The 22,408-nt window shown below is 41.7% G+C and overlaps 1 protein-coding gene across 2 annotated transcripts in view; it reads right to left on the reverse strand.

Annotated features, from left to right (window-relative positions):
* The window catches only part of USF3 (upstream transcription factor family member 3), an 86,503-nt gene that overhangs the window by 19,445 nt on the left and 44,650 nt on the right, over positions 1 to 22,408 (reverse strand). For both annotated transcript variants that reach the window (XM_048819504.2, XM_075119251.1), the window contains exons 4-5: positions 20,814 to 20,842; positions 5,682 to 5,764 (exon numbers count right to left, since the gene is read on the reverse strand). In XM_048819504.2, the coding sequence (XP_048675461.1) occupies positions 5,682 to 5,764; positions 20,814 to 20,842 (112 nt within the window). The remainder of the gene's footprint in view (positions 1 to 5,681; positions 5,765 to 20,813; positions 20,843 to 22,408) is intronic.

Here is a 22,408-nt window from a genome sequence, read left to right on the forward strand (position 1 = left end):
CTTTCACCAAGTTCAAATGTAGCAATAGATTTTGTTTTTCGAGTCATCAAGCAATATCAAGGAGCCCTTCCTTTGCCTTTGGTATTTCCCTTGAGGTAAGAAGAATCCAATACAGTGGGTCAACATGAACTCCAGCAAGGAAACGATTATTGTCAAAAAGCTTCTCTTCGCATTTCTGCATGGAGGACAGAATTCCTTCTGCAATTTGTCCACTCTTTTCTTGCAAGAATTTTGACAGTTTTCGCCATTCCTGCATTAAAACTCCTGGGGTTACATCGACAGCTTGAAGATTCACAGTTTGGTTTGGCTTTGCCAAGAGGTCTCACAGGTTCTTCACTTCATCCCATTCAGCTTTTGTTAAATTGAGTTCTCTTGTTCTAGCAGCAACCACTTGTTCACAGTAAGATTGAAAAACGAGAAGCCGATCAATCATCGTACCTGTTGAACCCCAGTGAGTCACAGTATCCAATGATCGAGTTACCTCTTGTAGATCAAGCAGAACACTTCCAATACTTGGGGTTTGTAGTTTGAGAACGACTTGTCGAATTTTTGCCAGTAATTTCTTCACATGTTCTTTGTTCAGTCCATCCCAGATTGCCAACTGAAGAGTGTGAATTCCACACCTTGTCAGTTGGACTTTTGAGTCGTCCTCATGAAGCCAAGTTGGAAGTATGAGGCTAGGGTCATTAACCCATTGCACAGCAGCATCCATGTTGAGTTTGATTTCATCCATTCCTTTAGTTCCTTCATCAGACAAAATAGCTTCAGTACTGTCCATATCCCTGTTCTCAGAGGTAGAAATGGTTTCATTGTCCTCCCTGAAATTTTTGACAGCACACATCATGTTTGCTGCGTTGTCAACGCAGATGCTCTGTACTTGCATTTCACTGATCCCAAATTTTTCTAAAATAGCTTTTACTTAACTTTTCACGTACGAAGAATTGTGACGCCCTTCAGTGTTGATTATGTCCAAGGTTTTTACTGCAGCTTTATCTTTTCCTTCTTCGTAGTACTGAGCATTGACTGCAAGGAAATTTCTGTTTCCACGGGTTGCCGCATCCATTTTCAGGTAGCACAATTTTTGCTCCAAAGCTTTCTTGAGCTCTTCGTGACCAGACTCAGCTGAGCTGACAACTAAATGACAAACCGCATCATGCCTCATTGAAATGCCAAGCTGCCGACCCATTTCACCTGCAATTTTTTTGAATCCTTTGTTCTTTAGCCTAAAGGTAGTGAGCAGTGTTGAACTCAAGCAAACCATTTCCATCAGCCTTTCACGGAAATTATTGGCATCTATGGTGACTGTAACCTTTGAGGACTTCAAATATGAGTCAAGTTTTGTTTGCTCAATTTTGGGTTTCTTTTCAGATGAAGCTCTACAAAAAAAATCTTGTCCAGGAGTTTTCAAAGAGCCAGATGAATGTCATTTAGCCGCGCCAGCTTTCTGTTTTGCCTCATCTTCCTGGACCTTTTTTATAACCAGAGCCACATAGTTTTCAGGATGGTTACATTTTACATGCCACCAAAGGTTGAAACTTTTCACGGCACTTGCTTCACTTGTCTTGAAGCTACATGGTTTGAGCTCGCCATTCACTTTCTTTGCCACCTTGCACGTTGCCGATTTCTTCTTTGCTTTTCCCAAAAGCCCCAATTTGGGCTTTTCAAATTCAAAAGTAAAGCTGTCGGTGAGATCCTTTTCCATAAATCGGCTATCAATCATGGGGGGGCAGATTTGATTTTTTTCTTGAAGCCATGGCCAAATCTTCTTGTGCTGCTACCACATCCAAATGTTTCTTGTTATGATCTTCGAAAAGCAATGAACAAAAGCATTACATTTTTTTATAACGTACCTGCTTGTGATATTTTAACCACTTAAGGTACTTCAAATTTATTTTGGATTTTCTGGACAAAAGTGATCACATTTTCTTTTTACACAAAATTATTATTAAAGTATATTAATATTTTAACATGTTTCTTGCAGTTTTAATGAAGTAAGAAGGATTTTAATATACATAATATAAATTTTTATTTATAAATTGCAAGTTAATTTTTCTCATGAAACTTTGTGGTAAAAATATTCGAAATATTTTCCAAGTTTTTAATTAATATCTCAAAAAGACTTTAATGTAGATATAGCAATGAAATTTGGTATTTACCATAGCATTAGTATGTGCTATCGCTGTTCTACAACATCAATTGTTGGGAAGTAACGAGGCTACATGTTACAAGTTTGAAAATAAACTTTAATGGGAAAGCTTTCCTGTTAAAGTTTATTTCCAACATTCTATCATACAACATCATTCAAATAAAATTATTTAAACTACAGGTGTTGTGAACTGGGGGGACTGGGCCAATTTTATTTAATAATTTTTAAATCTTCGACTATTTAACAGAGCCGACCCTGGAATATGATTTAATGCTAAAACATGAATTAAAATGGCACTCTTCATTTATTTTGTATAATTGACCATTTCTGAGAAAACTCTTTTAAAATTTTAATCTGCTTAGATGCCTAGAATGGTACAAACAATTTTACTTGTTACTTATTTTTCAACTTTGGAACCATACATTTTAAACATAATAAATAATAACCAAAAATTATTCACTTATTATGGAACATAATATTACTGCTCGTAGCCAGGGGCAGTCGATGACAAGCCTTTCTTGAAATATGAAATAAAAATGACCAACCGCCAGTTCGGTACGCCTATGGTTTAAATAATTTTGGATAATGTAATACGGTAGCACATACTAAAGCTAAGACACAGACAATTTAATTACTTTAATATTAAAGCGTTTTTGAGATATTAATCAGAAATTAACTTTTCATCACTTCCTTGAAGGGACTGTCGCTCCCTTAGGAAGAATTTTAGGACATGTGTTCACAGAAACGTTTTTTTCTTAAAATGACCTAAGGATTCACCCCCAAAGTTGTGTTGGACATTTTCCAATCACTCTGGATATATCACAAAAATCACTCTTAATTTATGCAAAAATGTTTATTGTATATTTATATGCCTGCTGCACGCGACTTTTTCAGTAAATTTAAAATTACAAACAACGCTACCAAAAGACCGTTGAACAGATGACATATAAAATAAGTCCACCAGAGCGATATGGGAGCATGTACAAAAGAACAAATGTATCAGTAACGGGAGCCTGTGTGAGAAATGAGCATAAGTGGTTAATATTTCTGGCGATATCTTAATATATCCATAAACAAAAACATTATTTTTTTTGCAATATACCTGTTTGTGATATCTTAAACGTTGTGTCTTGCATCACACTTTTCCGTAATCGCAGCACTCAGCGCGTCTCGTTGATCAACCCTTACAAAAGAAGTATCAACACATACTAATCTAACTAATCTATGCGAGTACGTACTCGCCTAACCTTGGCACAAGGGTGGGAGCAGTCTGCAGTGTTGCTGGATGTCTGATAATTATCTGATTCTTTAATAAAACATATCTCCAAAAGCTTTATAATTTTGTATCTGTACATTAAATCTTGATTTTGGCTGAAGTGAGAATAACTGTGACATATTACGTAAAGTGGTAAAGTAGATGTTAATATCAATTGTTATACAATCTGAAACTTTTTGGCACCTTTAGGACTTTCTTGCTAAATACCATTCATTCTGGATTGAAAATGAAAGAAAGAAAAAAAAAAAAAAAGGAGCAGTGGAACAGTCAAGATTTTCTGTGTTCTGGCTCTGCTCCAGCTCCGGGCAAAAACCTGCAGGTCCACTGCTCCGCGCTCCAGCGCCGGGCTCCGCTCCAAAGCCCTGTCTTGCAGTGTCGCAAGGTGTCAGACGATGCCACTGTGAGTTGCTTTGGTGGTAGGTATGCCTGAACGGGGCTTCTTCCTCGATACCGATGCCTCCGTATCAGACTCGGTCAGAGCCTCTACAGTACTCTTAGAGGGATGAGAAGTCTCTGAAGAGTAGATCTTATGGGCTCATCTAACCCTTTTCTTCATTTCCTTTCTTGGAGAGATATGTTTCCTCTTCTTTAGAGTTTTACGGTGTGGGGCTGAAGGCAAGGCAACAAACAGGACCAAGGTGGTCTGTGATGTAGATGCCAATGTACAGTGGGGCAAAGCAGACCCCTTCAGAGCTAGGGCACATTCCATTAAAAGGAGGTTAAGTCTAGTCTCCCTTTCTTTCTTGGATTTGCCTTTGAAACCCTGACAAACTTTGTATTTAGAAGGGTTTGGGGAGCCCCCAAACATCACAGACAGCTGCAGTGTCCATCAGTGTGAGGAAAGGACCTGTAGCAAGTCTCATGTCTTAAATCCTGGGGTTCAGTGCCTAACAAATTGTGGACTGACACAAACAAAAGATCCAAGAAGATGAGGGTAAGGAGCCCTCCCACCTCCTCAACAGTGTTGGTGCCATGTGAAAATAAGTAATGAAAAGAAACTACAAATACAAACAAATAAATAAGGTAAAGAATTCACAAAGTGAAGGCAGGAAGCTGAATACAGCAGACAGAAGAACTTTCCATCTCAAGTCGCAGGCAGTTGAGAAGGCATTGAGTAGGTAGGTAGGTTTGCACCTCTCTATAAGCCCTTGTTGGGAGCATGAGGCATAGTGTCTGCGGAGACACAGGCCCATTGACACTATTTTGCAGTCTCTGATTGAGAATGCATGGGCATGTGCACATCGTACAGTGGAGCACGTACCATCGTACCATAGAGACATGTACAAGAACAACCCTCTTCTCTGTAGTATGTGCCACCTTGAAAAGTCTCCTATAATATCTCTGCCTCATCAACTATCTAGATCATTTCATATCTCACACAAACACTTTTCCCCTTACCTAGACTTCTTTGTTTCCCTTCACCATTATTATTTAACACAATAAACTACTTCACGACCATTTAAATAAAAGACTAAAAAATAAACATATATAGAATTGCATTTGCATCATATAGCAGGACACTGAGTGAAGACATGAAAGGGGCAGGCACGGGGAAGAAGAGTCAACAGAAAATTCCTCTCTCACAGTCTATAACTTTCTTCACTTTTGCATGAAAGAGCATCATGACAGAATACACTTAGTAGTGTCAATAGGAAAACAGTCTAACAACTAGAGCTTCTGGGAATTGTGAATCAACTCCTAAGTAGGTACAACCAATCTGACTAGAAGAGTATAGGCAAGCAAACCAGCTTCCAAAGTTACATGTTTAAATGAGAAAAAAACAAACAATCATAACCCTTCTGCAGCTGATTCTACATAGCCTGCTCCCTCCATTCTCACAGTCCTTGAATTCATGTTGCCAGTGCAAGGTCACTACTGCTAGCTGGGCAAAGGCTTTTCAAAAATATCTGCTCCAAAGAGTCGAATATATGAACTAGGACACCTGATGGAAGAGAATGTCTTTCATGTGTCAAACCCAGACCACTCCTTCAGAGTGATACTGAATTCCAAGTCAGCTGGGAGATTCAAGTTTCAAAGAACTGCATTCAAATTGTCCTGTCATTTCCAAGGGCATTTCCATCACAGATAACTTTGTAAATAAGATTTTCATCCAGGTTTTCTTGAGTGTATCAAACCTCATTGGGCCTCCAGCATAAAGTCTGAAGCAAGAAGTATCCCTATGTATTTACAGCTGCTAAGAACCAAGACCAAATGAACACCATTTGGGAGATAGCTGTGCACATTTAAATGTCCACTTACTTGCTTAAGTGCTGGGGAACATGGAATGAGCTCTCCAATTCGGTTTATCCCAGCATTGATCTTCTTCTTTCGATGTCTCTCCACTAGGTAAAAAATAAAATGCATTGTCATTGGGCTACTCAGACCAACACACCAACTACACACCTGGCACCAATGTGTGCACTCATAAATGTATTACTTTATGCTTATCACAACCCCTACTAGGCAGTTTAGCACCAAGAATTAGCTCTAAAAAAAACTCTTCAACTGTTGAGTTCTCCCTCAATGGAGTTTGAGGGCTGTGACGGAGAAGGGGCTATTTTAAAAGGTGAGGATCATCAGAAACACTCTGTGAAAGCAGTGACATATATAACAACACTTCATATTTTTATAATGCTTTTCAGCTGAGGGTTTCAAAGGTCGAATAAGCATCTCGAAGTTGGGTAGTAATCATTATTTCCATTTCACAGTTGGGCAAATTAATTGGCACACAGACGCACAAAGAACTAGTTGCAGAGTGCGGAATGAAACCCTGGTCTCCCACTCCAGTTCTCAGCCCCCAAACAAGAAATGGCTCTGATTTTCTAAGCTGAAGCACCAATTCTATATGCTGTTGGGTACAACAGAACACAGAGAACATGGTTCAGGCTTTGGGTGTGTGGAGCATCAACCATACATTTTTACCATCTTCTAGTTATGGTTACTGCAGGGTCTAGCTGTGAGTGGCAGTGAAGGACTCACCAAGAAAATATTTTATGAAAATGTTTCCACTTTATGGCTCTTTTGGGAGAAGAGAAGAAAAGCCTGAATTAGTTTTAGTCCCCTTGTGACATCGTTAGTCTCCGTGCAACACCTTAATCATGACAACTGTGGTTAAAAATTCACTAAGTGCAGCTATGCAAACTCACATGGCTTTTGAGCTTGACGTTTTCAAAGCTTATTAGCCTCTCCCCCCTCCCAATGCAATCAGATGCCTTCAAATGTTGTTCATCCACATGGTAGCATGGTTGAGCAGCTGCTTTTGCAGCTGATTCCGGAGATGTTTTGGTCTGTTACTCAGATCAAAGTTGACAATTGGAATAACAGCTTTTTTCCAAAGAGAGTGAATGAGTTGCTGACATGACATGTTCCACAGTTCTTTCAGCTGGCAAATCAACAACCAGAATCCACTCACATACCCAAGTGGCAGGCCAGCATGCCTCCATTTGGCAGGAATCAGCATCTGCTTACGTTTCTTATAACAGGCCACCTTACAGTGGAGGTGGGGGAGAAGAACAAGAACATATATGTAGGCAGGTTTAGCTACAGATATGCATATTTACTACAAGTGGAACAATGTATTAGTTCTACCACATCCATTTAAGATGAGTCAATTCATGTTTTTTAAAAAATTGCATTTATAGTTTCAGCATATCAGTAACTACTGACACAAGTCCATAGAGCATTTTTACAATTTGTATTACAGTAGTGGCTAAAGGTCTCCAGTCTGGGGCCAAATTATGCTAAAAAAAAATCCTGTACTAACAGATAGTAAGAGGCAGCCCCTGCCCTGAACAGCTTACAATCTAATCAGAGCAGACAAATGGTGGGAGAAAAAGTATTATTATTCTTATTTTACAGATGGGGAACTGAGGTACAGGGAGTCATAGGCACTAGTTCAGCAAGGTACTTAACCATGCGCCTAAGTTTAAACACATGAGTATTTCCATAAAGTACCTTGCTGAACTGGGACCTAAGTGACTTGCCCAAGGTCACACAGCACATCTGCAGCAGAGCTAAGCCCTGATCTCCTGAGTCCCAGTCCAATACCTTAACAAAAGACTATCCTTTATAAACAGTGAATGCAAAAAAAAGTAGATCCTCAAAGAGATAAAAGACCTATAAAATGAACAACAGATTACTGTAGATCAAAACAAATAGACTGATTTTCCATAGTATAATTTCTTATTCAGAAAGCAGATATTGCAGGCATATGCATATTCTAGAAGCTATTTAATTATAATATAATATTAACTATGTACCTTATTGTGACACCCCCTGGGATACAACCTGAAACTGTGGGATCATTGTGACTCCTTAACTCTCCAGCCTGGGCTGTCTCTCACAATGCTTTGCTAATGACAAGCAGCAAACCCTTCCAGGTGCTGTGGTCACTCAATTAACAACATGCAGGGCCACACCCAGCTAAGTTGCATGAATGCTCTCTAAGCCACTCAAGAAATATACATGGCGGAGACAACAGCAAATCCCCCCAGCTCTTAGCCTTGCAGCCCAGAAATGTACCATATTACACTGCTCAAAACTTTCCCTTGAACAGTGCAAGCTCATTAATTAGTTTGCCACTGCATCAGAGGATAGTGGACATGCACCAGGCTTTGTAATCTGAGCAGATTCCCCAGGCTGGAGAGTTAAGGAGTCACAATGATCCCTAGACAAACTAATTGGTAAAGATAAAACATTAAAATAAGAGTATTAACTACAGAAAGATAGATTTTACGTGTTAGGCATAGTGGTCAGAGTTGATTACATTAGAAATATCAGACCAAACAAGATTTGAATCAAGCAATTTTTCTCATACTACTGGATATTGCAGGCAGAATTCAGTTCACAGTTCATGCTAGCTAGAAACCATTCTAGCTGGGACCATCCCTTCCCCCCAGTTCATGAAGGCTTCTCTTTTTCTTCTAAAAGATCTTATCTCCGGGTGTTGAGATGGGGGAAGAGAGAGGTGGTCTCATGATGCTACTGTTCATTATTTTATACTCTCAGTTCCTGTACCTGGAAAAATACTGACCTAAACATGGAGTCTAGCATCACATGTCCTGAAACCTTGCTCAGTCACGGAGGTAAACAATCCCCATTGTGTGGAGCTTGAGAAACTGTCTCTTATTGAATTGTAAATCTCTTGCTTACAATTCCCCTGCTGGTCAGTGGCTGGTGGTGGTCACTTAACACCAGCCTGGGTGTGGGCCACCTCCCTTGTTGCCACTGCAGAGCTAGTTGTGGGTGTCTCCTAGACTCACAACATATTTCAATAATAGCCATATAGCAAAATCTCATAACTCCATATACAGTGATAATACATATAATTCAACAGGGTAGTAATGTTCAGCAGATCATGATTTCTCAAATGATACCTCACAAGACATACTTTGTACAAAACGACAGGTTTCAGAGTAGCAGCCGTGTTAGTCTGTATTCGCAAAAAGAAAAGGAGTACTTGTGGCACCTTAGAGACTTATGCTCAAATAAAGCTTATGCTTTAAAGCTTACGCGCAAATAAATTAATTAGTCTCTAAGGTGCCACAAGTACTCCTTTTCTTTTTACTGTAACGAGAGTGATCACTTAAGGTGAGATATTACCAGCAGGAGAGCGGGGGAACGGGGGGGCTTTTGTAGTGATAATCAAGGTGGGCCATTTCCAGCAATTGACAAGAACGTCTAAGGAACAGTGGGGGGTGGAATAAACATGGGGAAATAGTTTTACTTTGTGTAATGACCCATCCACATATCTATTCAGGGGACACCATCATTGGGCCTAATCACATCAGCCACATTATCAGAGGCTTGTTCACCTGCACATCCACCAATGTGATATATGCCATCATGTGCCAGCAATGCCCCTCTGCCATGTACATTGGTCAAACTGGACAGTCTCTACGTGAAAGAATAAATGGACAGAAATCAGATGTCAAGAATTATAACATTCAAAAACCACTCGGAGAACACTTCACTCTCTTTGGTCACTCGATTACAGACCTAAAAGTGGCAATTCTTCAACAAAAAAACTTCAAAAAAAGACTCCAACGAGAGACTGCTGAATTGGAATTAATTTGCAAACTGGATACAATTAACTTAGGCTTGAATAGAGACTGGGAGTGGATGGGTCATTACACAAAGTAAAACTATTTCCCCATGTTTATTCCACACCCCACCGTTCCTCAGATGTTCTTGTCAACTGCTGAAAATGGCCCACCTTGATTATCACTACAAAAGGTTCCCACCACCCCCACCCCGCTCTCCTGCTGGTAATATCTCACCTTAAGTGATCACTCTCGTTAGTGTGTATGGTAACACCCATTGTTTCATGTTCTCTATGTATATAAATCTCGCTACTATATTTTCCACTGAATGCATCCGATGAAGTGAGCTGTAGCTCACGAAAGCTTATGCTCAAATAAATTTGTTAGTCTCTAAGGTGCCACAAGTACTCCTTTTCTTTTTGTACAAAACATATCACAATCATATCAGAGAGGTGAATACGGGGGTTCCAGGGTGCTATTTTGAGGTAGTGTCACACTTATCGTCTGTAACAATTTCACAACTTCAAAGAGCAAAGTCTATAAATGAATTAAAGGTTCATTAAATTACAGTACCAATGGGCTTGATAAATCATCTTCAGTATCAAGCTCACAGTATTCTTAGTAGTCAAATGCCTAGCTAGAACAGCTTTAGTTTCATTAAAACCTTAGAACAGAAAGTTCTCTGGAAGCAGGGGTTGCATCTCCTTCTGTGTGTACACAACACCTTGCACAAGACGGCCCTACTTTTGACCAGAGCTTTTGGGTGCCACTATGATATAAATACCAAATTAATAATAAAAATAACAGATAACAAAGATAATAAACACTGTTGTTAAGACAAAGTTTAGATGGAAATAAAACAGGTTTAAACCTAAAGACATACTTGACTCTTAGAAGCAATAACTTCTTTCTCCAAGCCAGTGTGCTTTTTGATACATCACAGTTCATTTTGAAAAAATATTAGCTCCCCCATCCCAGACCTGGCATATTAACCTTTCTCAATAAACAGGTGATAGTAAAGATCACTGTAAGTGTCAAGGATTTTGCTGAAAGAATTGCAAGATAGTCCTTATTTGGGATACAGGACAGCTTGATATTTTAAGTAGAAGATTAACTTCATTAACATAAAATTACTTAGGTCCTTCCACTCCAAGTCTTCAGGGACATCCAGAACACGCATAGTGCAGATATTGGGAAAAATTTTCGAAGACTGAAACTTTCCTATGAAACAATATATTGTCTAGTCTAGTTAGCACATCAAAAAGGATCATTTGGTGTTCTTTTATTTAGTCTTCACATCTATTTTTTCTTGATGTTTATTAATATTCTTTTCAGATGATTACCCTTCTCTCTCTCTGCATCGTACAACATTACAGATGAATAGTGAAATCCTGGCATCATTGTAGTCAATGAAAAAACACCCAATGACTTAGTGAGGCCAGGATTTTATTCAATACATCTAATTTTAAACTCAAAATAATCAAAAAGGGCATCTAAACCTTGGAGCCCAAGAAAAAATTTTTAATCCTAAACTCAGAAGTAGCTATGGAAACTAAAGACTTGTACCAAGTTCTTTTTCAGTCAATTCAATACTTCATACACTGAAGAAGATAAGGCTGACCATTGGAGGCACTGGGAGGCAAGGGTGGGGGGGACTTCTCAATTTCAGCCCACCTGATCACAAACATATATGTTACTATAAACTTCTCTAAGGATTCCTCAACCTTATTTTTTTGCTTGTATTTGTAAATAAGTAAACTCTCTCACAGGAAAGGCACAGGAAAAAAGAAACAAAGATGGGGTGTCTTGAAATCAATGAGAATTAGGCACCTAGGCATTTCTGAAAATCACAATAGGAACCAATGTGCATCTTTAGGCATCCAAATACCTTTCATATCTGGCCCAAGTGGTCTGATTCATCCCAGACTTAGGGCTTGTCTACACTACAAAATTAAGTTGACTTTATCTAATTTGACCTCGAGCCCCCGAAATAATGAAGTCGATTGTGCGTGACAACACCATGCTCATTGTCTCGATGGAGTGTGTCCTCACTAGCAGTGCCTGCATTGATGCACAAAGCAGTGCATTGTGGGTATCTATCCCAAAGTGCAACTTGCCGCAGGGTATTTTGGGAAGTTTGTGCAATACCCCCTGGGACCAAAACATTATCGCAGAGGAGAATGGGAACGCTGCGTCGGCATCCCATGATGCACTGTGCTCCCTCCCTCACAACAACGGCAAACAACCCAGTGGTTTTCGCGTCTTAAAACCGCCGCATGTACACCATAACCCCAGAAGCATGGAGCCTGCTCAGCTGTGCACTCTTGCTGTCAGCATCTCAAACACCTCATGCCTTCTCCTGCAGTATTTCCAGAACCAAAGTACGGTCCGCCGTGCAGAACATAGCAATGTCCTGCAAGCAGCCCTCCTGCAAGCCATTAGAAAAAACAATTCACCATTACTGATGGCAGTCACAGAGCAGCTGCACTCTGTTGAGCACCGTTTCTGGTCCCATGAAACAAGCACTGACTGGTGGGACCACATCATTTTGCAGGTATGGGATGACGAGTAGTGGCTGCAGAACTTCTGAAAGTGGAAGGCCACCTTCCAGGCACTTTGTGCAGAGCTTTCCCCTGCTCTGCAGCTCAACAACACAAAAATGAGAGCTGCTCTGACAATGAAGAAGCGAGTGGGGATCGCTACTTGGAAGCTTGCAACGCCAGACAGTTACCGATCAGCGGTGAATCAATTTGGAGTACGTAAATCTACCATGGGAGCTGCTGGGCTCCAAGTGTGCAGGGCCATTAATTGACTTCTGCTACGAAGGGTAGTGAGTCTGGGAAATGTGCAGGACATAGTGGATGGTTTTGCTGCGAGGGTTCCCTAATTGCGGTGGGTTACAGATGGCATGCATATCCCCATCTTGGCACCAGACCACCTTGCCAAAGAGTACATGAACCAAAAGGGATACTTTTCAATGGTGTTGCAAGCGCTGGTGGATCAAAGGGGGCATTTCACCAACACCAATGTAGGTTGGTGGAGAAAGGTTCATGATACACACATCTTTAGGAATGCGGGTCTGTTCAAAAAGCTGCAATCCAGAACTTTCTTTCCAGACCACAAAATTAACATTGACGATGTTGAGATGCCTATAGTTATCCTGGGGGACCCAGTCTACCCCTTGCTCCCATGGCTCATGAAACCATACATCAGTTGTCTGGACAGCAGTAAGGAACGGTTCAATTATAGGCTCAGCAAGTGCAGAATGGTGGTTGAATGTGCCTTTGGTCACTTGAAAGGGGGCTGGAGCAGTCTGCTAACAAGGTTGGACCTTAGTGAGGAGAAAGTCCCCACGGTTATAGCTGCCTGCTGTGTGCTCCATAATATCTGTGAAAAAAAGGGGGAAAATTTTCCACAGGGCTGGGCAGATGAGACCTGCACTGCTACAGACTCGGGACCGAGCGGCTAGGCAGCAGTTCTGTAGAAAAGGACCTAGGGGTTACAGTGGACGAGACGCTGGATATGAGTCAACAGTGAGCCCTTGTTGCCAAGAAGGCTAATGGCATTTTGGACTGTATAAGTAGGAGCATTGTTAGCAGATCGAGGGATGTGATCATTCCCCTCTATTCGACATTGGTGAGGCCTCATCTGGAGTAGTGTCCAGTTTTGGGCCTCACACTACAAGAAGGATGTGGAAAAATTGGGAAGAGTCCAGTGAAGGGCAATAAAAATGATTAGGGGGCTGGAGCACATGATTTATGAGGAGAGGCTGAGCAAACTGGGATTATTTAGTCTGCAGAAGAGAAAAATGAGGGGGGATTTGATAGCTGCTTTCAACTACCTGAAAGGGGGTTCCAAAGAGGATGGATCTAGACTGTTCTCAGTGGTACCAGATGATAGAACAAGGAGTAATGGTCTCAAGTTGCAGTGGGGGAGGTTTAGATTGGATCTTAGGAAAAACTTTTTCACTAGGAGGGTGGTGAAGCATTGGAATGGGTTACCTAGGGAGGTGGTGGTGGAATCTCCTTCCTTAGAGGATTTTAAGGTCAGGCTTGACAAAGCCTTGGCTGGGATGATTTAGTTGGGGATTGGTCCTGCTTTGAGCAGGTGGTTGGGACTAGATGACCTCCCGAGGTCCCTTCCAACCCTGATATTCTATGGTTCTATGAGATCACATGGCAGCCATTTTTGAGCAGCCAGATACCAGGGAAATAAGAAGAGCACTGCAAGACGTGCTGCGTATCTGCAAGACTGTTTCAGTAATGAGTCACAGTAATGTGAGCTGCTTGTCCTCATTGTGCTTTCCCAAACCTTCACCTGGCTTGTATCACTGTCCCCGTAAAGCAAACCCCCCTGCTTCTACTCAATAAAGAACTTTTATTCCTCAAATCCATTTACTTTATTTAACAAACATAAGTAAAGAGGGAGAGCTGAAAGAAAAGGTAACCTTGGGGAAAAGGGGTTGTAAAGTTGGAATGGGAGAAACATTTTCATCTGTGTAACATAACACCGCAGTCCAGACCATGAAAGGTCTGTGAATAGGCACCTTCTGCTCCTTGTACCCTTCCCCTGCCACGAGTTAAGTGAAAGGGATAATGGACTTTTCGCCCACACCTCATGGAATGCTTATGGGAGGGTGATTCTGCGCCAGGCGATGCTGGCTGGCTGTCCACCAGCATCTGCAGAGGGACTCTACCCTCCTGCTTCTGTTCCTGCAGTTCAACCCAACGCCTCAACATGTCTGCTTGGTCCCTCATAATCCAAAGCATCTCATCCTGTGCTGCATGCTCTCGCTCATTGGAAGCTTTCCTGCTCTCCATGTCCGTGTCTAACTTCTCGGGGGAAATCCTCCCTGTTCTCAGCTCTGCGTCAGTTGTCCCGGAGGCGTTCATTATCTTGGTGAACATATACTCCTGCATTCTTTGTCCTCTTCTAATCAGCGAAAGTCTGCTTTCAGGTGTTGATGACCCGCTGAAGGACACAATTCCAGCTGTCAGTCAGGGGAAAAAATAAAGGAGCCATTGTACATGAATAAAATGTTTCCATAGCAAGGCCATTTTCATAAAAAACAAACAAAGAAAAAAACCCCACCCTTATTACACTAGGTGCAAGCCATAACAATCAGAATCCATAACCGTTCACTGTGCTGTTTTGCTGCTCCAGCCATGGTGAGTAGGCCCCCCCAGGATCTCTCATGTGGTGCCCCAGTCCCCTATCAGCCACTTTAAACTACTTGCCAACCCATGCTGAGCATTGTAAAGTCACATTAGCGGTTGTGTGGTTTGGCAATCCGGAATGGGGGTGGGGTGGGGTCTACATGACCTTTTTTTCCCCATGTAAGAGCACTTTTAATGAGAACTTCCCCCGTTTCCCCTAGGCAACCCAATGTGATATCAATTTTCTGAGGGTAATAGAGGCAGAAAGGAAGGAGATGTAACAAGCGTCTGGGAATAGACCTGGTCCTTATGCTGCTCTGCTGTGTACTGCAATGATGCCAGCAGAATTAATTCAGGAGTTGTGTGGGAAAGTGTCCTACCATGGTGGAAGAAATAAGACTGCCCTGCCCAGAAACCTTCTGCAAAGCATTGCAGAGTAACTCCATGAAAGTTTCCTAGAGATATCCATGGAGGATTCCTGGGCTATCCCAGTCCACATAAACAGTCTTTTCCAGGAGCCACCGTCTGCGTAGCTGGAGTGGCCTCTTGTAAGTGGCCACAGCACCTCGCTTTTTCTTCACAGTAAACATGCAATACCACCGAATGTGTGTGCCCGCTAAAGTTTAACTGGACTTTTAATTTAAATGTATACTTAGCAGAGGTGCCTTCCCTGGCATCACAGTCAGGCACCATGCTGTCCTGCGACCCAAAGGGCTGCAGGGTTAAAAATATTTCCTGGCTCTTGGGGAGAATGGATCCACCACTCGCCTGTCTCCCATTATCCTCCTCCTCCACCGTATAATCCTCCTTATTGTCCGTAGACTCACACACCCTTGAGGTGTCCACGTTGCTTGTGTGGGTACTGGTAGGGTTACCCCCAAGAACTGCATGCAGCTCGCTGTAGAACCAGCATGTGTGGAGTTCAGCACCAGAACGACTGTTCATCTCCCTTGTCTTCTGGTATGCCTGGCAAAGTTTTTATTTTCACACGGCACTGCTGTGTGTCCCTCGTGTAGCCCTTCTCCCCCATTCCAAGAGCGATCTTCGCATAGATATCAGCATTTCTTCTGCTGGATCTGAGCTCTGCCTGCACAGACTCTTCTCCCCACACAGCGATGAGATCCACCACCTCCTGTGCAGATCAGGTTGGAGCGCGTTTGGGGTGTGTAGTCTCCATGATCAGCTGGCATGCTCCCAGTGCTGATCAAACAGGTGATGGGAATTCAAAAGTTCCCGGGGCTTTAACAGGGGAGGGGCTGTTTCCTGTGTACCTAGCTGCAGTACAGCAGAATTGAGAATGATCTCCGGAGCGGTCACAGATGAGCAGTGTGGGACACCACCTAGAGGCCAATTAAGTCAAATTACACAATGCTGCGTCCGCACTACCTCGCAGACGGCCCATGAAAATTGAACTAAGTGTTACGCCTCTCGCAGGGGTGGATTACAGAAGTCGATATCAGAGGCGACTTAGGTTGATGTAAAGGACACATACATTAACAGGTCGACTTAAGGCAGCTTCCTTCGACCTAACTCTGTAGTGTAGACCAGGCCTCACACACTGTGCAGTCACATTAATATCTGTGCCAAGTGAGGGAAAAGTGGATTTGCTCAGGTGCAGGGTAGTAAGAATTCAGGCCCCATGACTGGAAAACTTCAGCCCAAAGGGTGAAAGTTTTGAAAAAATAAGAGCAACTGAAATCAGGGGCCTAGAATAGCAACACTTTGACAATCTTAAGTATATATGTCACTAATTAGAATACTAGATTGCAGAAAGTCTGTTTGTTAACACTTCTTAACCCTTAAGAAATTGGCTAATCTTCTAGCATTCTACATCTGAATAATACTCTGAATTACTATAGCACCTTTCACCCCAGGAGCTGAAAGCTCCCTGCAAACAATAAATTTCACCACTTTTCTGTAATATGGGGAAACCAAGGCACAGAAGTGCAGAGACTTGCCCATAGCCACCACAGTAGGACAGTGCCAGAGCTGGGAATAGAAACCAAGACCCCTAATTCCCACAATCCTGCTCTAAGCACTGAACAACTTCCTTGAGATTTAGGAATGTCACTAGTTACCACTATTCCAGGGAGGAATAGATTCTGACTGCTTGGAGGCAGAACTGGATCAGAACTCTTGGGATAAACTAATGCAAACATAGAATCATAGGATTCGAAGGAACTGCAAGGGTCATCTAGTCTATCCCCCTACCAAGATGCAGGATTTGTTGCATTAAGCCACCCAAGACAGATGGCTACCCAACCTCCTTTTGAAAACTTCCAGTGAAGGAGCTTCCACAACTCCGTAGGTAGCCTGTTCCATTGTCCTACTGTTCTTACAGTTAGGAAGTTTTTCCTGAGATTAAATCTAAATTTCTTTTGCCGTAGTTTGAACCCACTGCCTCTTATCCTGCCCTTTGTGGCAAGAGAGAAGAACTGTCTTCATCTTTTTTATGAAAGTCTTTCTAGTATTTGAAGACCACTCTAATGTCCCCCTCTTAATCTCCTCTTTTCCAAACTAAACATACCCAGTTCCATCCCTTTGATCATCTTTGTTGCTGGCCAGTTTCTCTATATCCTTTCTATACATTGTTGACCAAAACTGGACACAGTACTCCAGTTGAGGCCTAACCAGTGCCGAGTAGAGCAGTACTATCACCTCCTATGACTTGCATGCCATGCCTCTGTTAGTGCAACCTAAAATTGCATTTGCTTTTTTTGCAACAGTATTGCAATGCTGACTCACGTTGAGGTTGTGATCCACCACAACTCCCAGATCCTTCTCAGCAGTGCTGCTGCCAAGCCAGTTATCCCCCATTCTGTATTTGTGCATTTGGTTTTTCTTCCCTTAGTGTAACACCTTACATTTGTCTTTGTTGAATTTTCAATAGCCCAGTTCTCCAATTTATCAAGATCCATCGGAATTTTAGCTCTATCCTCCAAAGTGTTGGCAACCCCCTCACCCCCCACCTTTGTGTCATCTGCAAATTTGATCGATATGCTCTCTATTCCTACATCCAGATCATCAATAAAGATGTTAAACAGCACTGGATCCAGAACAGTTCGCCGTGGAACCCCACTTGAGACTTCCTTCCAATCTGACACCATTCCATTAATAATTACTCTTTTGTTTGTCGTTGTTTTATCAATTTTGTATTCACGTAGAGACAGTTCCACCAAGCCTGCATTTCTCCAGCTTACCTATCAGAATGTCATGTGAGACTGTCAAAAGCCTTGCTGAAATCCAGGTATATTATCCAGGTATATTATGTATATTACTGCATTCCCCCTATCCACCAAACCAGTTACTCTGTCAAAGAAGGAAATCAAGCTGGTTTGGCATGATTTGTTCTTAGTAAATCCATGCTGGCTGTTAGTGATCACCCCTTTGTCCTCCAGGTATTCACAAATTGAATGTTTTATACATTGCTCTAGTAGCTTCCCAGGTATCTAAGTCACACTGACTGTTCTATAGTTCCCCAGCTCCTCCTTTTCAAGCTGGGCATTATGTTAGCCCTTCTCCAGTCTTTTGGGACCTCTCCTATCATCCATGAGTTTACAAATATTATTGTTAGTGGCTGCGAAATCTCTTCAGCTAATTCTTTCAATACCCTGAGGTGTATAGCATCCCGCCCTACTGATGTGAATTAATTCAAATTGATCAGAAGATCTCGGACATCTTCTTTACTTATCCCCATCTGCATCCCTTCCCCTTTATCATCTATGGTAACTTCCCTAGGCATCCACCCACATGTTATTTTTTGAGAGAAGACTAAAGCAAATAGGCATTGAGCAGCTCTGCTTTCCTATCACCTTCTGTTACCAGCTCATATTCTCAATTGAGCAGCAGAGCCACACCATCCTTGACCTTTCTTTTTTGTCTGACATTTTTGAAGAACATCTTCTTGTTATCTCAAACACTCCTTGCCAGCTGTAACTTTGCCTTGGCTTTCCTGATTTTATCCCTACATGCTTGTGCTATTCTCATGTATATTTCCTTGGTGACATACCCCTCTTTCCATTTTCTGTATAGAATCATAGGACTGGAAGGGACCTCGAGAGGTTTTCTAGTCCAGTCCCCAGCATTCAAGGCAGGACTAAATATGATCTAGACAATCCCTAACATATGTTTGTATAACCTGCTCTTAAAAATCTCCAATGATGGAGTTTCACAACCTCCCTAGGCACTTTATTCCAGTGCTTAACTACCCTGACAGTTAGAAAGTTTTTCCTAATGTCCATCCTAAACCACACTGGCTGCAATTTAAGCCCATTGCTTCTTGTCCTATCTTCAGAGGCTAAAGAGAACAATTTTTCTCCCTTTTCCTTTTATGTCTTGAAAACTGTTATGTCCCCCCTCAGTTCTCTTCTCCAGACTAAAAAAACCCCAGTTTTTTCCATCTTCCGTTATAAGTCATGTTTTCTAGGTCTTTAATAATTTTTGTTACTCTTTACTGCACTTTCTCCAATTTGTTGATATCTTTCCTGAAATGTGGGGCCCTGAACTACTTAGAATACTCCAGGTGAGGCCTAATCAGTGCAGAGTAGAGCAGAAGAATTACTTCGTGTCTTGTTTACAAACACTCCTACTAATACATCCCAGAATGATGTTTGCTTTTTTTGCAACAGTGTTACACTGTTGACTCACATTTAGCTTGTGATCCACTATGACCCCCAGATCCCTTTCTGCAGTACTCCTTCCTAGGCAGTCATTTCCCATTTTGTATGTGTGCAACTGATTGGTCTTTCCTAAGTGGAGTACTTTGCATTTGTTCTTATTAAATTTCATCCTATTTACTTGAGGCCATTTCTCCAGTTTGCCCGGATCATTTTGAATTTTTATCCTATCCTCCAAAGCCCTTGCAACCCGCCCTATCATCCGCAAACTTCGTAAGTGTACTCTCTATGCCATTATCTAAATCACTGATGAAGATATTGAACAGAACCGGACCCAGAACTGATCCCTACGGGACCCCTCGATATGCCCTTCTACCTTGATTTTGATCTACTGATTACTCTCTCGGAATGGTTTTCCAACCAGTTATGCACCCACCTTATAGTAACTCTATCTATGTTGTTAACAAACTAGGCAAATCAGAGAAGGTCATGCAAGACAGTATCAAAGGCTTTACTAAAATCAAGACTTACCATACCTACCACTTCCCTCCATCCATAAGGCTTGTTACCTCATCAAAGAATGCTATTACATTGGTTTGACACGATTTATTGCTGAAAAATCCGTGCTGACTTATTTATCTTCAATGTACGTATCCCTTTTGGTTTTTAGATAGCTAAAAAGCTCCTTGTGCAGCCACATTGGCCTTCTGTGGTTCTTCTTAACTTTCCTCTGCACTGGAATAGCTTGCTGTTGAGTCTCCAGTACTGTATTACATCTTTTAGGAACTGCCAGCCCCCTTCGATTCCTTTATTCCTAATTGGTCTTTCCATGGGACCATGCCCACTATTTCTCTGAGTTGGTTGAAACCTGCCCCTCCCTGTCCTATTCTACAGCTGTGAGTTCCCAACACTGCTTAAGCTGGGAACCAACAGAGAGGAAAGGGCATGTGCTAGGAGATCGGGGGGAATCTCCACAAAGCACAGATTGGTTCTAAGGAGGATTTCTGGACTGGTGGTGTTCAACGGAATGCAATGGAAGTTTATGCTGTGGAGTAATCCCATCTCAAAATATTTAACCCAAGGCCTCTAAAAGTTAAAATGCATTCTATGTGTTAGATGCCTGCCCCTGATTTCCATATAGTTTATATGTTTATTCCAAAAAAAATACTCACACAAAACCAATATCTGCTTTTGCTTATATCTTCTTTTGTAACTGAATAGAAATTGATTCACTGAGTTTATTAGCAATGAAATGAAAAGCCAAGGTGTCCACAGAGGTGTTTGGGAGGAATAAGGGACATGAGGGTCACATTCAGAAAGCCTCTCCTATTTATTCAAGATATTATTTCTATTATTCTATACATTTTCCATAGGCTAGGCAAACTAAAGGATGGTTACAGCTGTCCATGAAGCAGCCCTGCTTCAGGTGTTCCATGTGGGGCTCTGGAGTCTTTTCATGTAATACACTCCAATAAATGGATCCTTCCCCATTCCAAATGCACTTTCAAGCAGATTGGAGTAAGGAACTCAAAGAGCTGTGCAGCTCAACTCTGAACAGTAAAATACTGTAGTTCCTACCTGCATTGTGTGTCTCCCGGTTTTTCTTTCTGTAATACAAAAGTTCAAAAGAAATTATGTGAAATAAAAGGGAAAACCTCCACATGTACAATTATTTCTTTTATGTTTTAAAGCAATTTTATTGTTACAGTTAAAAAAATACATTTAATACAAAATTCTGCTTTCCTGGCAAGAATGAATATAGAGAAGAGAGAAATAAAAACCCACAAAAGTAGTTCTTGATATAGGAATATATTATATTAATGATTTCTGAGAAAAGATCATGAATGTTCAGACTAAATGGATTAGAGTGCAATACTACATGTGCGTTGTGTGTGTACTTGGTACAATTTATACATGTATAGGGGCAGGGATGGTTTCTTCCTGTGTGTTTGTACAGCACCTAGCACAATGGGGCCCCCTTGCTCACTGGAGTCTTTGGGCACTATCATGATACAAATAAATAAAAACTAATCAGATTTCTGACCAGTGGAAAAGCTCATCTCATGAAAAAGCTGCACTAAACAGAACACACTTAATTTTTTGTACATACAGCCATGCTACATGCACAAGTATTTTATTGTTCCCAGAGCTTAATGGAAAAGGCAGAAAAGAAACAAGTTACTTACTTTACAGCAAGTACGGTCCTTTACAATGTTTGTCCACATGGTTCCCACTCTAGGTGCACATGTGCCTTATGTGCACGAGATTCGATTCTTTTGGCCAGCAATGTCTATAGGGGCCATGCTGGCACCCTGCATGTCCTCTTGCCCCCTACCCAAGGGCATAAAGGGCAGAGTGGGCCCAACTACCATTCAATTCCTTCACCAAGATTAAAGGACTCCACATTAACAGGAAAGGAGGGTCATGAGATCAGTGTGCTTGAGCACTTGCTGAGTGCAGCTTGGAGGTAGTAGCTGTTTCTTTTTGATAGAGGGTTTCGGAATCAGACGTACCCTTCATTGATTGCTCCAATAAAAATAATTTCAAACAATCATCTCGGACTTTGAGGGTGTTTTGAAAAAGCCCTGCATGTTGAACACTTGTCTGGAAAGGCAAATAAAATATTTAATATTCCCATCATTTAAGGGAATAGCTGCCTCATAAGCAAGACAAGCTTGTCAACCTGCTAGAAAAAAATACAGAAAAATTAACAATGAACTAATACTAAAGGTAACAAAGAGCTATGGGGTAGCAATTGGACACTATGGAGGTCCTGTCTCACTGTCATGGGCAGTAAGAAGGAACCAAGTTGCAGTTGAGACTCACTATGCCCTGTATGCCCTCGATTAGAGGCATGAGGCCATGCAGGGTGCATGCACTGCCCCAGACACTTGCAAGCCAAAAGATTCCAATCTTGCATGCACAGGTACATGTGCACCTTGAGTGGGAGCCATATGGACAAATACTTGAAGAAGCACAGCTACTTGTGAGGCAAGGGGGGAAGAAATGCAATGGATCTCAACACTCACTTTTATTAAGCAGCAGGCTGTGGCCTAGCTTAAAGAAGGCCAAGGCCTCAATTCAGGAAAGCACTTAAGCATGTGCTTAAACATCCTTCCTGAATAAGGACTCCTTCCTGAATCAGAGACCTAACACAAGAACAACTTTTCCCA

Source organism: Caretta caretta, chromosome 1 (assembly GCF_965140235.1).
Source record: "Caretta caretta isolate rCarCar2 chromosome 1, rCarCar1.hap1, whole genome shotgun sequence".
Classification (NCBI taxonomy): Eukaryota; Metazoa; Chordata; order Testudines; family Cheloniidae; genus Caretta; species Caretta caretta.